At 45.0% G+C, this 19,471-nt stretch overlaps 1 protein-coding gene across 1 annotated transcript in view; it reads right to left on the bottom strand.

Moving 5' to 3' along the window:
- The window catches only part of LOC120937442 (cationic amino acid transporter 4-like), a 36,254-nt gene that overhangs the window by 12,109 nt on the left and 4,674 nt on the right, over positions 1 to 19,471 (bottom strand). Inside the window, exon 2 of the mRNA XM_040350694.1 lies at positions 5,518 to 6,570. Coding sequence (XP_040206628.1) covers positions 5,518 to 6,499 — 982 coding nt within the window. The 5' untranslated portion in view covers positions 6,500 to 6,570. The remainder of the gene's footprint in view (positions 1 to 5,517; positions 6,571 to 19,471) is intronic.

Genomic DNA, 19,471 nt, shown 5'->3' with positions numbered 1-19,471 from the left:
TCTATCACAAATCCCCAAAATAAATGGCTTATTCCTCATTAGGATAGTGGATATTGCCCCCTTAATTTTAGAATTTGTGATGTTACTGTACTCTACTGGTCTTTTTGGTTCATCTCACTAGCCTGATTACATTTTTCTTACTTCATTTCCAGATAATATTGATCAAAGGGGCGAGGTTTTCACTTATTCACTGCAAGAAATCTTCTGGCGACAATTATTGTGGGCTTCTTAGGTCCGACGGGCCATTTCCATGGGTTCACCGCTGAAGTGGCCTGATGTGCGTACACACCATCGTTCCAAAAACCGATCGGGTCAGAACGCGGTGACGTCAAACACACGACGTGTTGAATAAAACAAAGTTCAATGCTTCCAAGCATGCATCGACTTGATTCTGAGCATGCGCGGGTTTTGAACCAATGCTTTCTGTACTAACCATCGGTTTGGACCGATCGGGCAGCGGGCCATCGGTTCAATTTTGAAGCATGTTTTAAAATTTTGGACCGAAGGACAACAGACCGATGGGCTATACACACGGTCGGTTTGGACCGATGAAACTGAACCTCGGTCCATTCTCATTGGTTTTGTCCGACCATGTGTACGCGGCCTTACTAATAAATTCCATGACCATATCCATTCTGCTGCAGGATGCCCTGAAACCCCAATAGCCCATTCAAAATGACAGGCTAAAATCAATTTTCCCACCGAATAGGCCCAGTTCACACCAATCTGCTGCATTTGTGTACATTGGGTAAAAATAAACATGCTGCATTCAAATGCATTGTGACATGCAGCAACTTAATAAAAGGATATTCCCCTTTGAGTAAAAAAAAAAAAAAAAAAAATACATGCAAATGTTTTGGCAATAAAAAATAAATAAATGTGCATATATTATTTTTCTAAGAAGCCTGCAGAGCATTGCACCCACGTTCAGTGGATCATGGGTGCAATCTCAGGCTACTGCAGACATTTCATACAGCTCTGTACGGGAAAACATTTGCTGAGCTGCAGGAAGTGTCAATGTACTATAAAAGGGAACTGATTAGCCATTGAGAACTACAAGTCCCTCTTCCACAGTGGCAGACGGAACTTGCAATTCATTTATTCACAGATCACCATGAATGACACAGCTGTGAGGGAGGAGCTGTGCCAATTTTAAATGTAACAGACTGCAAAAGGCAAGAACCCCCACCCACCGTCACAGGGGGTGGCTGGCGATTAGCAGCATGTTACATGTTATCCCCCAAAACAAGTGTAGTATGCAACATGTTGTTAAAAGTGAACTTAGCCTTTAAAGCAGTGGTTCTCAACCTGGGGTTGGGACCCCCTCGGGGGTCGAATGACGATTTGGCAGGAGTCACCAAATCTTGGGCTGTTCCTGAATCCTGCACTGCTCTCCCAGCCCAGCAGGGCTTTCCCTGGAGCCTGTGGCCGCCCACTCAGCCGCCCATTCAGTTCACGGCATGGTTGGGGGGCAGAGACTAGAGGTCAGCTGACTGGTGAGGAATGTGAAGTGGGAGGGGCTGGAGGAGACCCCATCTCCTGATTTCGACATAGGTCTCACTGCTACGAGACACCACAAAGTCGGAGACACAGTGAGTAACACTACCTGTGATTAGAGTTGCCAATAAAAGTCCCCACTACAGTTCTCAGATCTGCAGATGACCTTGAACAAGAGCACCCAAGTTGGCTGGTCAGAACTCCCCCCAGCACCGCCCCCCCCCCCCCCCCCCCCCCCCCCGCCAGCACTGCCCCTCATCCCATTCCAGCAGTGCCACTCATCCCATTGCCCCCCACCACCCCACCAAGGAGTAAGAGAAGAAATAAAAATAGAGAATAGGTGGAAGGGAGAGGAAAAAGGGGGAGGAACAAAGAAAACGGGAGAGAAAGAACAAGAAAGACACCTAGAGAAAGGGATGGTGAAAAAAAAAAAAAAAAAAAGAAGAAGAAATTAGGATAGAGAGATAACAAGGGAATGAAAGGAGAACAAAGTGAAAGAGTGGTACGTCCTAAAATGTACCATAAGGGGGTTTTAATACTGTACGAGTGGAAGGGAGCGCTAAATGTCCGTGGGTTAGGGGTGTAAATTACTTGTCTTGCCTTGGGTGCCAACAACCCACGCTACGAAAATAATTTTACTGTTAGGGGTCCACACAACTTGGGAAATTTTATAAAAGGGTCACGGCACCAGGAAGGTTGGGAAACACTGCTTTAAAGGAACATGAAATAAAGTATACTGTAATGCATGTTATGTACATCAGTGCGTTGCCAATCATTTTGGATGGTACCCAATGCTGCTCTGAAGAACATGCTTTACAGAGCACCACACGGTAATGCAATACCCAGAGGTGTGCTGCCTTGGGAAAAAAAAAAAAAAAGATATTTTTTGGGGGATATTTATTATAGCAAAAAGTAAAAAATATTATTTTTTTTCAAAATTGTCGCTCTACTTTTGTTTATAGCGCAAAAACTAAAAACCGCAGAGGTGATCAAATACCACCAAAAGAAAGCTCCATTTGTGGGGGAAAAAAATGATGCCAATTTTGTTTGGGAGCCATGTCGCACGACCTCGCAATTGTCAGTTAAAGCGACGCAGTTCCCGAATCGCAAAAAGTGCTCTGGTCTTTGACCAGCAATATGGTCCGGGGGTTAAGTGGTTAAGCACATAAGCGCCGTTTTGTGTTGAAAATAACTTTAAATACATTTTTGAGAATCGTGATCTTCATTTTATGCAAAAGAATCGCGATTCTCATTTTTCCCCAGAATCGTGCAGCTCTATTGTGGATCAAATATTTATTTTACTCACTGAACTGCCACTAAATTTATTACATATGTATCGTATTTTTTTCAGGATTGTTAGTTGATATTCTGTCGCTATCATTTAAAATACACCTACAATAAAAATATAGGCATTTCATTGTACGTGGGCAAACTAACAAAATCTGCAAGGGGATCAAATAATGATTTTCCCCACTGTAGAAGATTATATGTGCACCATAAGGGTTGTTGGTCCAGATGTATAGTTTTTCCCCACAGACCCATGGCAAGGTTAGCATATCTCGGGGCAAAATTTGCCCCCATGGGTCTGTAGGTAGAACTCTCCAAAACTCAAAATAATTGTGAGTCATGCACAATTCTAGGGCTTCCAGAATGAAATGGATCCGTCTGATTCAGAAGTGGATCCTCATTCAAAAAATATTGTGTTGCTTTGGAGGCCCACCCCATGAGGAATACCACCAGCACCACCGAGGATTCACCTGGTTTCCCACTGAGGAGGAACAACACAAGCCAATCATCCGGCTAACTGCAGCAGTGACTCACATCCATATTGATGGGCGCTTTTAGCTCTACTTTTGCTAGTTGCCACTTTGTTGCCTTTATTAAAAATACATAACTTCCTCTCTTTTTCCCATTACAGAGTGTCTGTTCGCTCAATGGCAGCCACTGCTTCTAGCTCATTGGACTTTTAGTTCTTAATAGACTGCTCTGGCCAATCCATACTTTTTGCTTATAGTGTGCCGAATACCCCCGCCCCCCTTTTTTTTTTCCTTTGCATTCTGGTCTTGAGTTTGAATGCATAGCACAGTATTTGACAAAAAAAGGCAGAGTATGATCTGCTTTGCCTTTAGTCCGGCACCGGGAGAGACAGCGGCGGCTCAGCTATTTTACAAATAAAGGAATTGTCAAAAACTGTCTGTTTTTTTACTTTTCACAGCTTTTTTTGTGAGGGAGGGCCAGGATCTGGGGGTCCACTTGTTTAAGTGGGGCTTTCAGATTCCGATAAGCTCCCTGCCCGCAGACCCCGACAATCATTGGCTAGGGTTGTCTCGAAGAGGTCCTTGTCCTCATCAACATGGGGGCAAGGCGCTTTGAGGCGTTAAGTCTTCAGTAAACTGGAAGTGATATCATGACATTGATTACAGGATACTAGATCTGAGACCTGATCTAAGCCGATTCCGGCATCATTTGGGTTTCCGGTCAGTTGGCGGACATATGCAGCTGTTCACTTGGGCCCCCGCCGGGTGCACGTGAATTTATCACGTGCACTGATGGGCCAGACATTGAGCGGCCCACAGGCCATAGGTTGCCAACCCCTGCCATAGAGGAACCCTTGAAAGAATTGTCAGGTTTTGGGGTACCCCAGATAAAACCAAATTCATTGAAGGTAAGTGGGAAGAATGCCCCTTACATTGGTGGTCAGAATGGACACACTTACAGATAACTAGAAACCATTGGTGTCATACTGCTGGCTCTGTCAAGTTGTGTTAGACCCAAAACTACGCAAGCACCATCAGATAGAAGTTCAATCAGCCACGGCTCAAGGAAACCCTAGCACCCACTGGAAGGAACCCTAGGTTCCACGGACTCCTGGTTGAGAATAGCCAACCTAATAAATGGCACGGGGAAATTGTGTCCCATTCTTCCAATTGGTGTACTTTGCATTGCATGAGGTGAAAGTGGGCGTGTCAAACTCTGATTGCCGATTTAAGTTGCCTTTTTTGTATGTAGCCAGTGCCGAAATGGTTGCTATGTGTTGTGTAAATGGTAATTTATTTGATCAAGAACCAACGCTGAGCCTGATGTATTCCTGATGTACTGTGTTTTAATAAGACTTGTCTGGATTGTCCTGTGGCAGGTTTTACCTTTCATGTTCCAGCTGTTATTTTCCAAATCAAGTTTAAAATTTAATGGCAGGTGTGGGGGGAGAGGGGGGTGGAGATATTTATAATTAATGATAGTTTCACACCCAAGGCTCAATTCAGAAAGCCAACACACCAGGGCAAGGTTATTTTCAAAACCCGTGACAGTTATTTTAAGCGGGGGCCAATGAGATTTGACAATTACAACTACATGGCTAAAATAAAGATCTTATCCTTGTGCTAAATCAGTGGTTCCCAACCTCAGTCTTCAGGAATTCTCATGTTTTGGGAATTTCCTTTAGCTAAAATATTTGTCGTAAATACCAGCTAATGATGCTGACCTATGCAAGGTGAAATAAATCCTGAAAAACCTGTTGGAGGAACTTAAAGTGGAAGTCCATGCTAAAACTAAAATCCCTGCATCTATAGCCACCAACATTCTAACACTAACCTATCTAGCCCTGTAAAGAAAAAAAAAGAAAAAATCAGTATACATACCTTTTCTGCAGGCGATTCGACCCGATCTCTATCGGCAGAAGCTCTGATCCCACGCCAAGCTGTCAACCGTGGCTTCGCTGTGTAGGCGGGTGCAGAGGACACATCTGACAACCGAAGCCCCATAGTAAGTCCATGGGTGACCTCACTTTCCATTTATTTCACAGCCGTTGTTGGCCGTTTCCTCTACAGAGCTTCCGCTGCTGGAGATCGGGTCGGATCGCCTGCAGAAAAGATATGTATACGGATTTTTTTCTTTTCAGGGCTAGATAGGTTAATGTTAGAATGTTGGTGGCTATTGATAGAGGGATTTTCGTTTTAGTCTGGACTTCCATATTAAGGACTGGTGTCGTAAGCCAAAATGAACTTCATATTTGAGACTTACCACAAATGGATCCAGCAGCTACGATAAATCCTGCCCAGGAATAGCCTCTTCTGTAAAAAGCATCAGAAAGGGCAGAGTCGGGTATTAATGTATTCCAAGGCACCATGAGAGTCAGGACAGTGGACACCAGAATGTACGCCCCTGTGGCAAGCCCTAGAGACACAGCGGTCGCAATGGGAATAGCCTTCTGAGGATTCCTTGCTTCTTCACTTGATGCTGCAATGACGTCAAACCCAACAAAGGCATAAAAACACGTGGCAGTGCCAGACATAATTCCAGAAAACCCAAACGGAGCAAAGCCCCCATATTCAGCTGACCAGTTCTTTGGTTCTGCCAGGATGAAGCCGAATATGAGGATGAAAATGATTATTCCCATACTAATGGCAGCGAAGATGTGATTCAGCCAGGATGACACCCTAACCCCAAACGTTATAAATGCTGTGGCAAAGAGCAAGATTCCTGCAGCAAGAAAATCAGGGTAGTGAGCCAAGAACTGCACATTCCAGGTTCCAATGTGAGTTTCCGTAAAGTTTTTTATTTTATGGTCAAATATGGAGTCCAGATAGCCGCTCCAAGCTCTTGCTACAGCTGCACCACCAATCATATATTCTAAAATCACATTCCAGCCAATCAGGAATGCCCAAAGTTCACCAACTGAAACGTATGTAAACATGTATGCGGAACCAGTTTTTGGCACCCGTGCACCAAATTCAGCATAGCACAGAGCCGCAAGTAGAGAGGCAATTCCGGCAATGAAGAATGATACGACCACAGCTGGGCCTGCTATTTCCTTGGCTACAGTGCCAGTAAGTACATAAAGACCAGAACCCACCATTCCACCCACACCTAGAAGGGTAAGATCAAGAGTGGAAAGGCATCTCTTGAGCGAGGTCTCCATTAAGTCATCTTCCAGAGTCTTCACCCTGTTCAGTTTCTGGCAGAACCGAACCCAACTGGCAGTAGAAGGCAAGCTGTTCCCCATCTTGGAAGGTGTTTCTTTACCACGTGCTAAGGATTGTAGATTAGCGTGAAGATATCTTCATGTCAGCTGGTCTGTAATCCAAAAAAGAAAAATAGAAATATTAAATAAGAAAGGTTATTTACTAAAAGTTCTAAACCTACCCTACTTGTAAAAATTCCCATTGCTCCTGGCCCAACTGGAAGCAAAAAGGGGGAAAAAAAAAAAAACTCGGTCCAGATTTACTCCCATTGCCGCCCCAAGGCCGGGTCCTTCAATGCCACCCCCCCCCACACACACACCATCACATAGGGGGACTTTCCAGAGAGCCTCCACTTACATCAGGGTCCCCAGAGAGTCTCCCCTTACATTAGGGTCCCCAGAGAGCCTCCCCTTACATCAGGGTCCCCAGAGAGCCTCCCCTTACATCAGGGTCCCCAGAGAGCAGCTTCCCAATACATTAGGGTCGTACCTGGCAGGTGGAGGTGGCGATCGGCAGCTCTATGGTGTCCACAGGCAGGGGGGGGTGGGAATCTCCCTGGGGCTAGTAGTTTTTCTCCGAATGTATACAGCAGAGAGGGGAGGGCCATCTGACCCGGGCATCAGCAACAGTGTACAAGCAGAGTGAAAGTGATACCTGCCCGGGTCAGAGGCCCCTCCCTTCTCCTCTCCACTGTATACACCGAGTACTACAAGCCCCAGGGAGATCCCGCCGCCCCAAACAGGCACCATAGAGCTGCCAATCGCCAGCCAGAGGTGCAGGGGGAGATGCGGGGTCTTGGTGGTGGGGGGGGCGTGCGGAACAACCCCTGCACCGACTACCGCCCCGAGGCCTGGCCTCGGTGGCCTTGTCGGGAATCCGGCCCTGACTCAGTTCAAGTAAGGGACACCAACAACTATAAAAACCCGAGTTCTAATCCTTTCCTAGTCTAAAAGAGTTCTACTTTAACTGAGAAAATTAAGGTAAAAAAAACCTTCCATGATCAGCTCCCCCCAACCCCCCTAAATACTTACCCGAGTCCTATCACGATCCAGCACTGCTTACTTTATCTCTTTCCAAAGGACTCAAGAGGCAGCAGTAGGAACCATTGACTCCTGCTGCTGTCAATCAATTCCTGAGTAGGGAGGCTGGGGGGGGGGGGGGCTGAGCCATGTTGTGTACGTCTATAGACACACACAGTTCGGCTCAGGATCAAGCATGCATGTGTGCCCCCATGGCAAGGAGCTTGCCATGATGGCGCAGATATAAAAAAAGGAGAAACCAAGAGCACAGGTGGGGGACACAGGAAGCGGAGGTGCCATATACCTGCACAGAGCAGGTAGGTATGACACAATGATTATTTTAGCAAAAAAAAAAAAAAAAAAAAAAAAAATTAAAATATATGCCCTTACAATCACTTTAAACCCAAAAACATTATATTGCAGCTAACTAGTCCTTACATGTGGTGGCTGCATTAGTTTTCTATTTATAGGCTTTAAAAAAAAATATATATATATATATATATATATATATATATATATATATATATATATATATAACAAAAACACATTACTTTCACTTGCCAGCAAGTCTATTTATTTTCAACTTCCTTTCACCGCCGCCACCGTAAGCCTTACAGCTGCAGCCTCCAGGAGAATGTGTACACTCCACAAGCCTACTGCCTGCTTTCTAATGAAAGTGATGAGATGGCTGTACAGCTGCCTGTGACGAGATCCTTTCTCGCCCAGGTCCTGCTCTCCCGACACTCCTCTGCTACCAGTGAGTCAGCTTGCAGATTGCAACGTCTGATGGTCCAGTCATCCAAGGTTCCGGGATCCGAATTACAGCTATGTGCCATTCGGACCCATTAAGAACAAACACCAGGCAGGCTATATGTAAGTTCCAACAGGACTCTTTATTTTCAAGTACACAGCACACTTTTATACAGAATTTTGGAACATCCCACTCCCAACAACCGCTTTCCTATTGGTCAATTGTAAAGTATATGCAGTCTTCACTCAAGTCCTCCTTGACCATGCAAATGAGGACTTGAAAATTGTCAACAGGGATTGGTCCAATAGCTTGGATAGAAAGACTTGTGTATTGAGACAGAACCCCCAGGGGGTAATCAATGTACACAATAACCCGGTCTACTTAATTACTACCTCTGAGAGGTTACATTGCTTTAGACAATAGAATGCTAATTCAATACAGCTGACAGGCTTCTGACCTTTAGAACAATACAAAGTCCCTTAGCGTAAACACATACATCTTCCAACATACATAATAGATTCAATTAACCTTCAATCCCAATTCTAGCCAGACGGACTGGCTCCGACACCCGCTCTTAACCTGCAGAACACAATAAAAGGTATTTCACACGCTGGTTCCACTTAGCATTTCAAAAGCCTTGCATTGAATGTCCCTCTCCTGTGTAACAGATGTCAAGTAGAAACACTTTAATATCTCAAGGTCCATGACATTACTTCCCCTGGGAAACAGTCCAACAGCCGCAGTGGGACCCAAACGGGTCAACTCGAGGATGTTGGAAAAGTAGTCTTAAAGTTCCAGGACTGTCTGCTGGGATGACCCATCTGCCTTCCTGTTTTGAGGTCCTGGCCCATAATCGGACGGCAAGAGGCTTGCATTCAGTCCTCTCCAAAAGCCCCTGTCCCGGCTAGGTCTGTCACACATCTCCCCATTTGGCAGGAGACTAACACTGGGAGAGACCCCAATTCCGGTACCCACCCAGTACCCCAGATAACTTGTCCCAAACAGAGCATTACTCACCCAGCCAATCTCTGCCTCTCTCAGAGAACACGCCTGCCGCTGGGGAGAGGCCTGGACTGGCCCTTCTCCCTGGAGTCCTTTCAGCCGCTGGAGAGAAGACACGCTGGCTGGGCTCAGTTCATCATGCCATTGGGAATCTGGGCCAACTGGCCACCATTCCTGGGGTATACCAGTGGAGACTGCAGTCCCATCCACTGATGCTTGGTAAAAATCCCCAGGTGTTTGCAAAGCAAAGCCGACATCCTCCTGTCTCAGTGCCGCACCATTTTCTGGGGTTGTGTCCGTGGAGATCGGAGTCCCATCCACTACCACAGGAACCCTCTCTTCTGTTAGTTGAGAGCAGAGGCCCGGGGCACTCTGCTCTGTTGCCAGCTCTTCCGCTGGGTTGCTGTGAGTGGGGACCACAGTCCCATCCACCGATATCCGCTCAAGCTGTAGTTGTGTGCAGCAGCCAGTAGCATCCTGTCCTGCTGCCAGTGATTCAGCTGGGAGTACAAGCTTTACCACCTCAGCTTGTTGCTGGGGAGGGGGGCCAACCGCCCCGGCTCCCTGGAACTCCACAGTTGGTCCCGGTGCTGGGCAGAGATGGCTAGCACTCTGCTCTGTTGCCAGCACTTCTGCTGGGGGTGCATAATCCATAACATCCTCTGAACAGTCCATACATTCTGTAATCTGTGGCTGGGGAGTGATCACCATCTTCTCACCCTGAGCCTCCGGAACTGCCACAGGGGGGGGGGCAGAGGTCTTGATCCCTCTGTCCGGTGACCAGCGCTTCAGCTGGGGAAGTTCCTTGTAACTCCACAAATACTGCCCTTGGTGCTGGGCAGAGCACAGTGAAGTTTGGCCCTGATACCAGCTCTTCTGCTGGAGGCTCCCCAGGTTGTTCTTCCTCAGCAGAAAAGTCTATCAAATCCCCTGTCTCTACAACTGGTGCCTGGGGATAGAGGTTCATCATTTCCTGTCCATGAAACCCAGAAGATGCTATAGGTACTGAGCAGAGGTTAGCAGAGCTCAGCCCTGCAGTCAGCACTTCAGCTTTGGGAATGACAAGCTCCCGATTTTCCACTGCTGATTCATCAGCCAGGATTTCATCACTGTCAGCTGATATTTCCTCATAGTCCCAGGTAAAGGGAGCCCCACCCTGCTGCTGAGCGGAGTCTAGCAGCTGTTTGTAGGCGATTTCCAGCTTATGTTGCCGCTCTCGTGCTCTCTGTTGCCACTCTCGTGCTCTCTGTTGCCACTCTCGTGCTCTCTGTTGCCACTCTCGTGCTCTCTGTTGCCACTCTCGTGCTCTCTGTTGCCACTCTCGTGCTCTCTGTTGCCACTCTCGTGCTCTCTGTTGCCACTCTCGTGCTCTCTGTTGCCACTCTCGTGCTCTCTGTTGCCACTCTCGTGCTCTCTGTTGCCACTCTCGTGCTCTCTGTTGCTGCAGCTGGAGGTCTCTAATGGTATTCTGTATGGCCGTCTCTGATGGGTTAACACCATATAATGCCAACCGTTGTTGAACTCGCTGCTGGAACAAGTCTTCAACTGACCGGGGTCCTGCATCACCATCCCTCTGATCCATCTCGGCTAGCGCAATGATCAGGGTGGCCTTGTTCTTCCCACCGGTCCCTCCACGGCTCTCAAGCAAGTCTTTTAGCATGGTTCTCCTCCAGGCTGCATAGCTGGTCATTCATGGTGGTGGTTTGGAGTTGTCCCAGTAACTGGAGAGCAAATCCCACCGCTGCCAACCAATGTGACGAGATCCTTTCTCGCCCAGGTCCTGCTCTCCCGACACTCCTCTGCTACCAGTGAGTCAGCTTGCAGATTGCAACGTCTGATGGTCCAGTCATCCAAGGTTCCGGGATCCGAATTACAGCTATGTGCCATTCGGACCCATTAAGAACAAACACCAGGCAGGCTGTATGTAAGTTCCAACAGGACTCTTTATTTTCAAGTACACAGCACACTTTTATACAGAATTTTGGAACATCCCACTCCCAACAACCGCTTTCCTATTGGTCAATTGTAAAGTATATGCAGTCTTCACTCAAGTCCTCCTTGACCATGCAAATGAGGACTTGAAATTGTCAACAGGGATTGGTCCAATAGCTTGGATAGAAAGACTTGTGTATTAAGACAGAAGCCCCAGGGGGTAATCAATGTACACAATAACCCGGTCTACTTAATTACTACCTCTGAGAGGTTACATTGCTTTAGACAATAGAATGCTAATTCAATACAGCTGACAGGCTTCTGACCTTTAGAACAATACAAAGTCCCTTAGCGTAAACACATACATCTTCCAACATACATAATAGATTCAATTAACCTTCAATCCCAATTCTAGCCAGACGGACTGGCTCCGACACCCGCTCTTAACCTGCAGAACACAATAAAAGGTATTTCACAAGCTGGTTCCACTTAGCATTTCAAAAGCCTTGCATTGAATGTCCCTCTCCTGTGTAACAGATGTCAAGTAGAAACACTTTAATATCTCAAGGTCCATGACACTGCCCAATTACTTTGAGACAACCGAAGTGTTCCCAGCCCCTCAGTGCAACCTCCCCTGCCATTGTTCCCAGGCTCCACTGTCCCATCTGCTGGCCTGGGCCTGCAAAGAACAAACCCGAAAGAGAAAAATGTGACTTTCGTTTTCTGGGTCACCTTCACCCTAAGCCTGTTCTTATGAAGAGAAATATCCAAACCCAGCTAAAATTTGCCAAAAACACATCTGAAATCTCCCAAAAGCAAGTGGGAAAACGTGTTATGGTCTGATGAAACCAAGGTTGAACCTTTTGTCCAAAAGATATATGTTTGGTGCAAAAACATTGTACACCAAAAGAACACCATACCCACAGTGAAGCATGGTGGTGACGGCATCATGTTTTGGGGCTGTTTTTCTTCATCAGGAAAAAGGGACCTTAGTCATGGTAGAGGGAATTACGAACAGTTCCAAATACCAGTCAATAATTGGAAACCTTATTTAAATTTTTATTTTTACTTCCCTCCACCTAAAAGATTTCAGTTTGTTGTTCAACTGAGTTGTACAGTTTATTAGGTCATATTGCAAAGGTGGAAAAAGTTCCGAAATTTTTTATTTTGGTCTAATTTTTTTTACATCACAGAAACCTGACATTTTAACAGGGGTGTGTAGACTTTTTAAATCCACTGTATAGTTCACCTTTAAAATTTGTTAGTCAAGTCAATTTAAATCTGCTAGCCTATTTACCATTACCCTATCCCCAGACCGACAATACTGCTGTCTAAAAGATGGCTCCATTGCTTCTCCATCCAGAGCAGAGACATCCTAAAGCCTGGTACACACGATGAAATAAAAATTGGACAAATGATCGTCAGTTTTTTCTTTCTGCATGCTAATCTCATATCAAAAATGAAGAGTTTACCAAAGTTAGGAAAATTCTCGGACAGAATAAAAATTCCGAAGTGATACAATATCTGGTATTGTATTTTCAAATGACAACTGTACTGATTAAACAAAAATCGTACGAGTACATTTTTCGTGCTTGTCCCATCAGGAAATTTTACATGAATGGTCATGTTCGGCTCTCAAAAGCTGTGTACCAACGATCAGATTATGGTACGATCGCTTTGAAAGAGGTATTTTTGTATGATTTTCGCGCAATTGTCAGCGACGCAGTGCCGAATCGCAAAAAGTGCTCTGGTCAGGAAGGGGGTGAATTCTTCCGGGGCTGAAGTGATTAATGAACAATCCTTTCCGCTAAAAAGAGACTGCTGGGGACCTGTTCCTCATCCATCGGGTGGATCGGATGGCAGTCGGGTGTAATCGCACAGGGGGTCTGTTTACATCAGCCCACCCATAGAGAAGATCAGGCTGTGTCTGTATCCACTCTGCATAAGTGAAGTGGACATGGACCAGCCATCCACCACCTGCTCAGTGGACAGATTCCCTGACGGGAAAGTGGACTCCAACAGAGCTTGTTCCATGTGTAAGGGCCCAACTGAATTTGGTAGTTTTTTTAGATCATACAGGAGCCTTTATATGTACTTAAACAGTGATTCTAAAACTGGTATCAACATTGTGAAATCCGAATTCTATTCTAAAAGTAGTTCTGAAAATCTGTGTAAAATACACATAAATTAGCTTTATGTCTGAAGGTAAAAAAACGTTTATTGCTTTGGCATTCTTTACAAGCAAGGACAAAGTGGACTGTTCTCTGCTTGACCATTACCAAATTAAAAATATGCCCTGCCAGGAGTGGATTGTTAACATGCTTGCCTTGAGGCACTGGTTTACTAGGAGACATTTGCACAGAAGTCAACCTCTCTCCACCTGACTGATGGATGCAAGCTTCTTGAGGGAAAAAAAAAAGGATTTCCTGAGCCTCAAATCCACATTGTCCCTATGCAAAACAAGAACATTTTCCTCATAGGTAAAAGGCCACCATTTTCTGAAGCATAAAGAGACCCAATTTCAGATCCCACACAGTCACAGGTGAATGAACATGGGGAGCTACATGGGAAACTCCCTGCACAAAAAGTTTTAATCAGTTCCTGAAATAACATAGAAAGACAGAAACCTGACCTCCAGTAGTGCCGTGAGTAAAATGCTGGTCCAGTCCCAGCTGTAGGAGGGATAGGATTGGACCTACAGAGAAACTCTTATGCCGCGTACACACGACCGTTTTTAATGTCATGGAAAAACCGACGCGATTCTTTTTCAAGCCTGCCTTGCATACACCCGATCGTGAAAAAAAAAAAAAAAAAAATAATAATATGCTCGAGCAAAGCGCGGTGACGTACAACACGTACGACGGCACTATAAAGGGGAAGTTCCATTCGGATGGTGCCACCCTTTGGGCTGCTTTTGCCGATTTTGTGTTAGTAAAAGTTTGGCGAGAGACGATTCGTGTTTTTCAGTCTTCGTGCTTTTCAGTCTGTTACAGCGTGACGAATGTGCTATCTCCATTACAAACGCTAGTTTTACCAGAACGAGTGCTCCCGTCTCATATCTTGCTTCTGAGCTTCGTTAAAGCCTACACGCGACTGTCGATGCACCGTATCTCCGTTGCCCAGTTTGCACAATGAGGACCACCAGAATGCCCCCAATGTTAATCTGATGAAGCAAACAGGAGATGTTTCAGAGGGTAGGGGGTGCTGCCGCGTTATGAGATTCCTGAGTCACCAAGCCAGGGACAACCCGATTCTTGGTGCCAAACAAAACATCTTTTGCTTTCTTGCCCCAGAATGACAGAATGTTGCATTGCAGAGGTCTTGAGTAAAACTGGGCAAACTGGACTGCTTTGAAGCAAACTACCATCAAACCCAGGATAAGGAATACCTATAAGCCGCACACCTTGAACCAATAAACGAAAACATTTGTGCTGTAAACCTCTTAAGGAGCAGCTATACACACACACACAAACACACACACACACACAGTGGATTGGATATCCAATATCTGGTTGTGTATACATATGAAGGAAGTGACGCATCGGACCACATGACTCCTGATGACGTCAGGCGTTACTGACAAAACACGTCAGGTCAAAGGGCACGTGATGTTACTTCCATTAGTTGGAGCACAGGTGGAACGGTGGACCTGCATGGTTTGAATTGGGCAAATAGTTTTAATAGTTTTTATGTTGATTCCTTGTATGGAATAAAACTTTAAATACTACACTATGAGGAGCCCCTTCTTGCTTTTTTAACATATGATCAATTGCTGGAGCTCATCGTGCCAGTCTCTCTTCAAAATGCATATCTCCATCGGTATCTATGCTTGGTTTGACTACCTGTAATAGGTGCCAAATTGGTCTGACGAGTACATTGTTTGGTGGTGGTGGAAGATGCTATTTTATCTCACATGGATTGAAGATTCTGGTGGTGGTCCACGGACATTTAATTTATTTATTTTCAAATGGACATATTTATTTTTCTTTTTTTAGACAAAAGACGTCCATCCTCCGGGAACACTAGCACAGAAACTAAAGGCATGCTGGTAGTAGTAGGATAGGTCACCTGTGTCCCAGGTGGCAGTATAACCCAAAGATAAAATACCTTTTGTGTCCCTTCCTGGACGTGAGAAAATCAGTTACCGACTGATGCTTTTATGAACCAAGTTTAGTGCCCAACATTACAGAAGGGTTAAAAAAAATGCTCTTCTAGCGTGAGAAAAAGTTCATGAACAATATAAGCCTTTTAAGTACTTAATTCCCCCAGTAGCTCCTTGTAGCTCTGATGGCTGTTTTCCAAGAATACGAGTGGTGAGCTTGACAATAATTTGCATCAGGTATTATGTTATAAAATTCTACATTGCACATTATTGTTCTATGTTTCTTTTATTGGCCAGAAAGCTACCACAGCGTATGTATAAAATGGCACTAATCTTTAAATTTATCTGCATATTCGTGATTAAAAGGGTTAAAGAATCCATAAAGAGCTAAATGATGAATACTCACAATAACAAATAAATACAACTAAAGTAGAACTCCACACATCAGATTTGAATAATGTCTAGGGCTGCATCTAGAGTTTCAGCTGGCCAGGTCCCTAGTGTCCAGCCTGAATAGATATGATACTTGTTGTGCAGGCCTTGGACCCTAGCAGTCAATACTAAGAGAGGGATCACGGCCTTGTAAATAGGAAGGGATTTCTAGTAGTCTTAAAAAACATGTCCTGTCTCTCTATCTACTCCCTGTACTCTCTGACAATCTCCTGGACGATATTCCTGGACAGTCTATGACAGAATTCTGAGGCATTACATATACAAGTTAGTATGGCGTCAGCAACCATATTAGGTCCCCCAATACCTCGTGATTTGACCACAGCTGCCCTAGGCAGACGTGAACAATGTCCTCCTTTTTGTAAAGCTCCACCCTATTTGTTACAAGACACAGCACAAGATTATTTTTATATAGAAATTATAAAAGAGAATGCATTATTGTCTGGCGAAGGCTTCATGTACACGGGACATTGTTTAACCTCTCCTTAACGATTTAACTTGACAGCTAGAAACCGGCATCTAAAAATGGCCATTTAGACGCATTTACTTCTAGAAGCATTTTTTTTTTTGTGTTAAAATAAAAAACTTCTGTAAACGAAACGCTGCTAAATGTGAGTTACCGCGTTTAGCAGCGTTTACAAGCCGTTACAAGCATTTGGCATTTCAAATGCCTCTGAACCCATTTCTTTGCGTTCCAAAAAATGCTTGTAAACTCACTGCCTAGAAACGACCATAAACGACCCTGTGTACATGTACTGATAAGAGTTCAGGGGCAGCTGAAAAAAATGCCCAAGTGCTCCTAACCATCAGTTTACCAGCAGCAGTGTACAGGAGGCCTAAAATACAAAATTCAGCTATACCCCTGGTGTCAAACATGCAGCCCTTGGCACTTATTGTGTGGCCTTCGAGTTCTAATAGTCAGTAACCAGCTTGTGCTTTGTCTAGGTATTTACTTGACAGTTTATATCATCAATTTCCTTTACATAGCAAAAAATAAAAACCCCAAATGGTTAATAAATACCAGCAAAAATAAAAGTTTCTATATGTCGAACATAACATTTATTTGGGTACACTATTGCATGACTAAGTAGTTAAACTATCGCAGCACTGAATATTGAACCAGCTCAAGTAGTTACCAACCGTCCATAAATTTACAGACAGTTTGTAAAAATTTGTGATCTTTGCAACGGTTTGTAAATGTCCGTTACAAAACATAAAATGTCCGTAAATCGAGTACTGTGCTGCCACCTCCGTCAATACAGGAGTAGGTGCAAATCAAGCTTATATTTCTATGGAAGCATGGCGAGCGCTAGGTGCGGAGAGCAAATCATACTTTTTTTTTATATAACCAGGAAAAGCGCCAGCCGTGGAGTAAGCAGACGGCCGCACTTGCCAATGCTGCTCATCCAATTCTGGCTGCAGCCCTCAGATACTCAGTGGAGTCATATCAGCTGTCCTCCGCCGCTCCACTTCTCCCTAAGAACCCAGTGCTCGTGGCATCAGCAGCTTGAAATCTGTGCCCACGACCCGCCATGCAGGTTGCACTTTACACTCTCCTATGGAGTCCTGGGGGTAATCTGTAGCTGCTCTTCTGCAGCCACAGTTTTGTGGGTACTGTACAAGAGGGGGGATTTGGGAATGGGAGGAGAGCACTGTACTGGTGTGGGGGGGCGATTGAGGAAAAGGGGGTGTCATTTTTGGATGCAAGGTTAGTACTCTCTACATACTGCACCCCTAAACCCTGCACTCTCTACATAGCACACCCATTTTTAAAATGTACATGAGGTACATTACTTGTTATGGGTATTGTCAGTGTTTTCATATTGTGTTTAGGCAGTTTAAAATATTGATTGCCTTAATTTCTAATAGGAGTTCTGTCATTTTTCTCAGTAAAAAAAATGTCACAGAAAGTTGGCAACCCTGGTTTTACCCCCTTTTTTTTGCTATATAAAAACCCCCAAAATTGTGAAGAAAAAAAAAAAAAAAAAAACACACACCACACATTTTTCTTAGTTTCTATTATAAAATTTTGTAAAAAAAATAAAATAAAAAATCTTTCGTTCAAAATGTATTATTTAGTGTTTGTTAGAGTCCACAAACTATGGTATAAATATTTGAAAATTGATGAGTCCTGATGTCCCATCTCGATTTTTGAGGCTCTAAAATGGCAGGACAGTACAAATGACCCCCCACCCCCAATGACCCTATTTTGAAAAGTAGACAGTCCAAGGTATGAAATATTCTCGCCCCCCCCCACATTATTATTATTTTTTTTTACATACTGTCCCAGTGTAGAACAACAGTTTCAGATGAAGTGCAAAACAATCAGACCGTCCCACTGGCCACATATACAAAAATCCAAACAGGGATGCACTTAAAATTAGGAGTCCAAAAAAAACAATGGTTACAAGTCACATTCCAAATAGCATAGCTCTTGGGCAAAGTATAAAACAGCCGTCCTCATGCTAGGGCGAAGTTTCCCGTACTAGCCGTCAGTTTTTGAAAACAGTGTGTCCGTGCAGGGCTCTGTCCACGGGTGAACTACAAACCCCAACCTCCTTAGCAGCTGTCAGCGAGTATCAGCTTACCTGTATGTTATGTATGGGCCGACAGATACGCTGACAGTGTGAAGGAGACCTGCATGGCGTCAGCAATCTCCTGACTGCTGGTGCAATGCTTTACAGCAGTGGTCTCAAACTGGTGGCCCTCCAGCTGTTGAGAGACTACAAGTTCCATCATGCCTCTGTCTGTAGGGTGTCATACTTGTAACTGTCAGCCTTGCAATGCCTCATGTGACTTGCAGTTTTTCAACAGCTGGAGGGCCAATAGTTTGAGACCCTCTGATTTACAGGCTCCTAAAAGAGGGGGGGGGCCCTAGTTTTGACAGGTACTCGCTCCCACTTCCACTTGTATCACATAGGTTATCTGAGTGAAACTTCTCTCCCCCTCCCTCCCTGCAGTCTTCTGGGACACGACACAGGTACCAGAAGACTAATGGACCATTCAGGAGGCGTAGCGGGACTCACGCATGTGCAGTGGGCCCCCAGCTGGGAACCGCGCCACAGCCAGGTGCCCACATTTAGACCACTTTCACACTGGGGCATTTTTTCGGGTGTTTTTTCAGGCGCTTTGGTGTTAAAAAAAAGCCTGTAAAGTGCCTGAAAGATGCCTCAGGCTTTCACACTGGGATTGCAGGTGAGTGCTTTCAGAGCCCTTTCACACTGCCAGCGCCCGAAAAACTCTGGTAAAGCGCCACTAAAACCCCTTTCACACTAGGGCGTTTTTTCAGGCGCTTTGGCGTTAAAAAAAGCTCCCACAATGGGAAGGGGCACTTTAGGAGCGGTGTATTCAATGCTCCTAAAGCGCTGAAAAGAATCTGCTTGCAGGACTTTATTTGGACGCCCTGCCAGCACAGCGCCTCAGTGTGAAAGCACTCGGGCTTTCAAATTGGGATTGCAGCTGCAGCTTCTTTCAGGCGCTTTACAGGTGCTTTTTTTACCGCCAAAACGCCTGAAAAACGCCCCAGTGTGAAAGGATTCTTAAGGTGCCAGGGAGAGAAGAGGAAGAGAAGGGACAGCTCAGGTGAGCAGATCGCTGGATTGTGGGACAGGTCAGGTAAGTGCGTGTTTATTAAAAGTCAGCAGGTACAGTTTTTGTAGCTGCTGACTTTCAACAAACACAAAAGCGATTGGAGCTTCACTTTAAATTCCCCATTGCTATATACTGTATGCTCCAACATGGAGACTCTGAAATATAA

The sequence above is a fragment of the Rana temporaria genome, chromosome 1, assembly GCF_905171775.1.
Source record: "Rana temporaria chromosome 1, aRanTem1.1, whole genome shotgun sequence".
In the NCBI taxonomy this organism is placed as follows: domain Eukaryota; kingdom Metazoa; phylum Chordata; class Amphibia; order Anura; family Ranidae; genus Rana; species Rana temporaria.
This window is presented reverse-complemented; position numbering and strand designations above follow the sequence as displayed.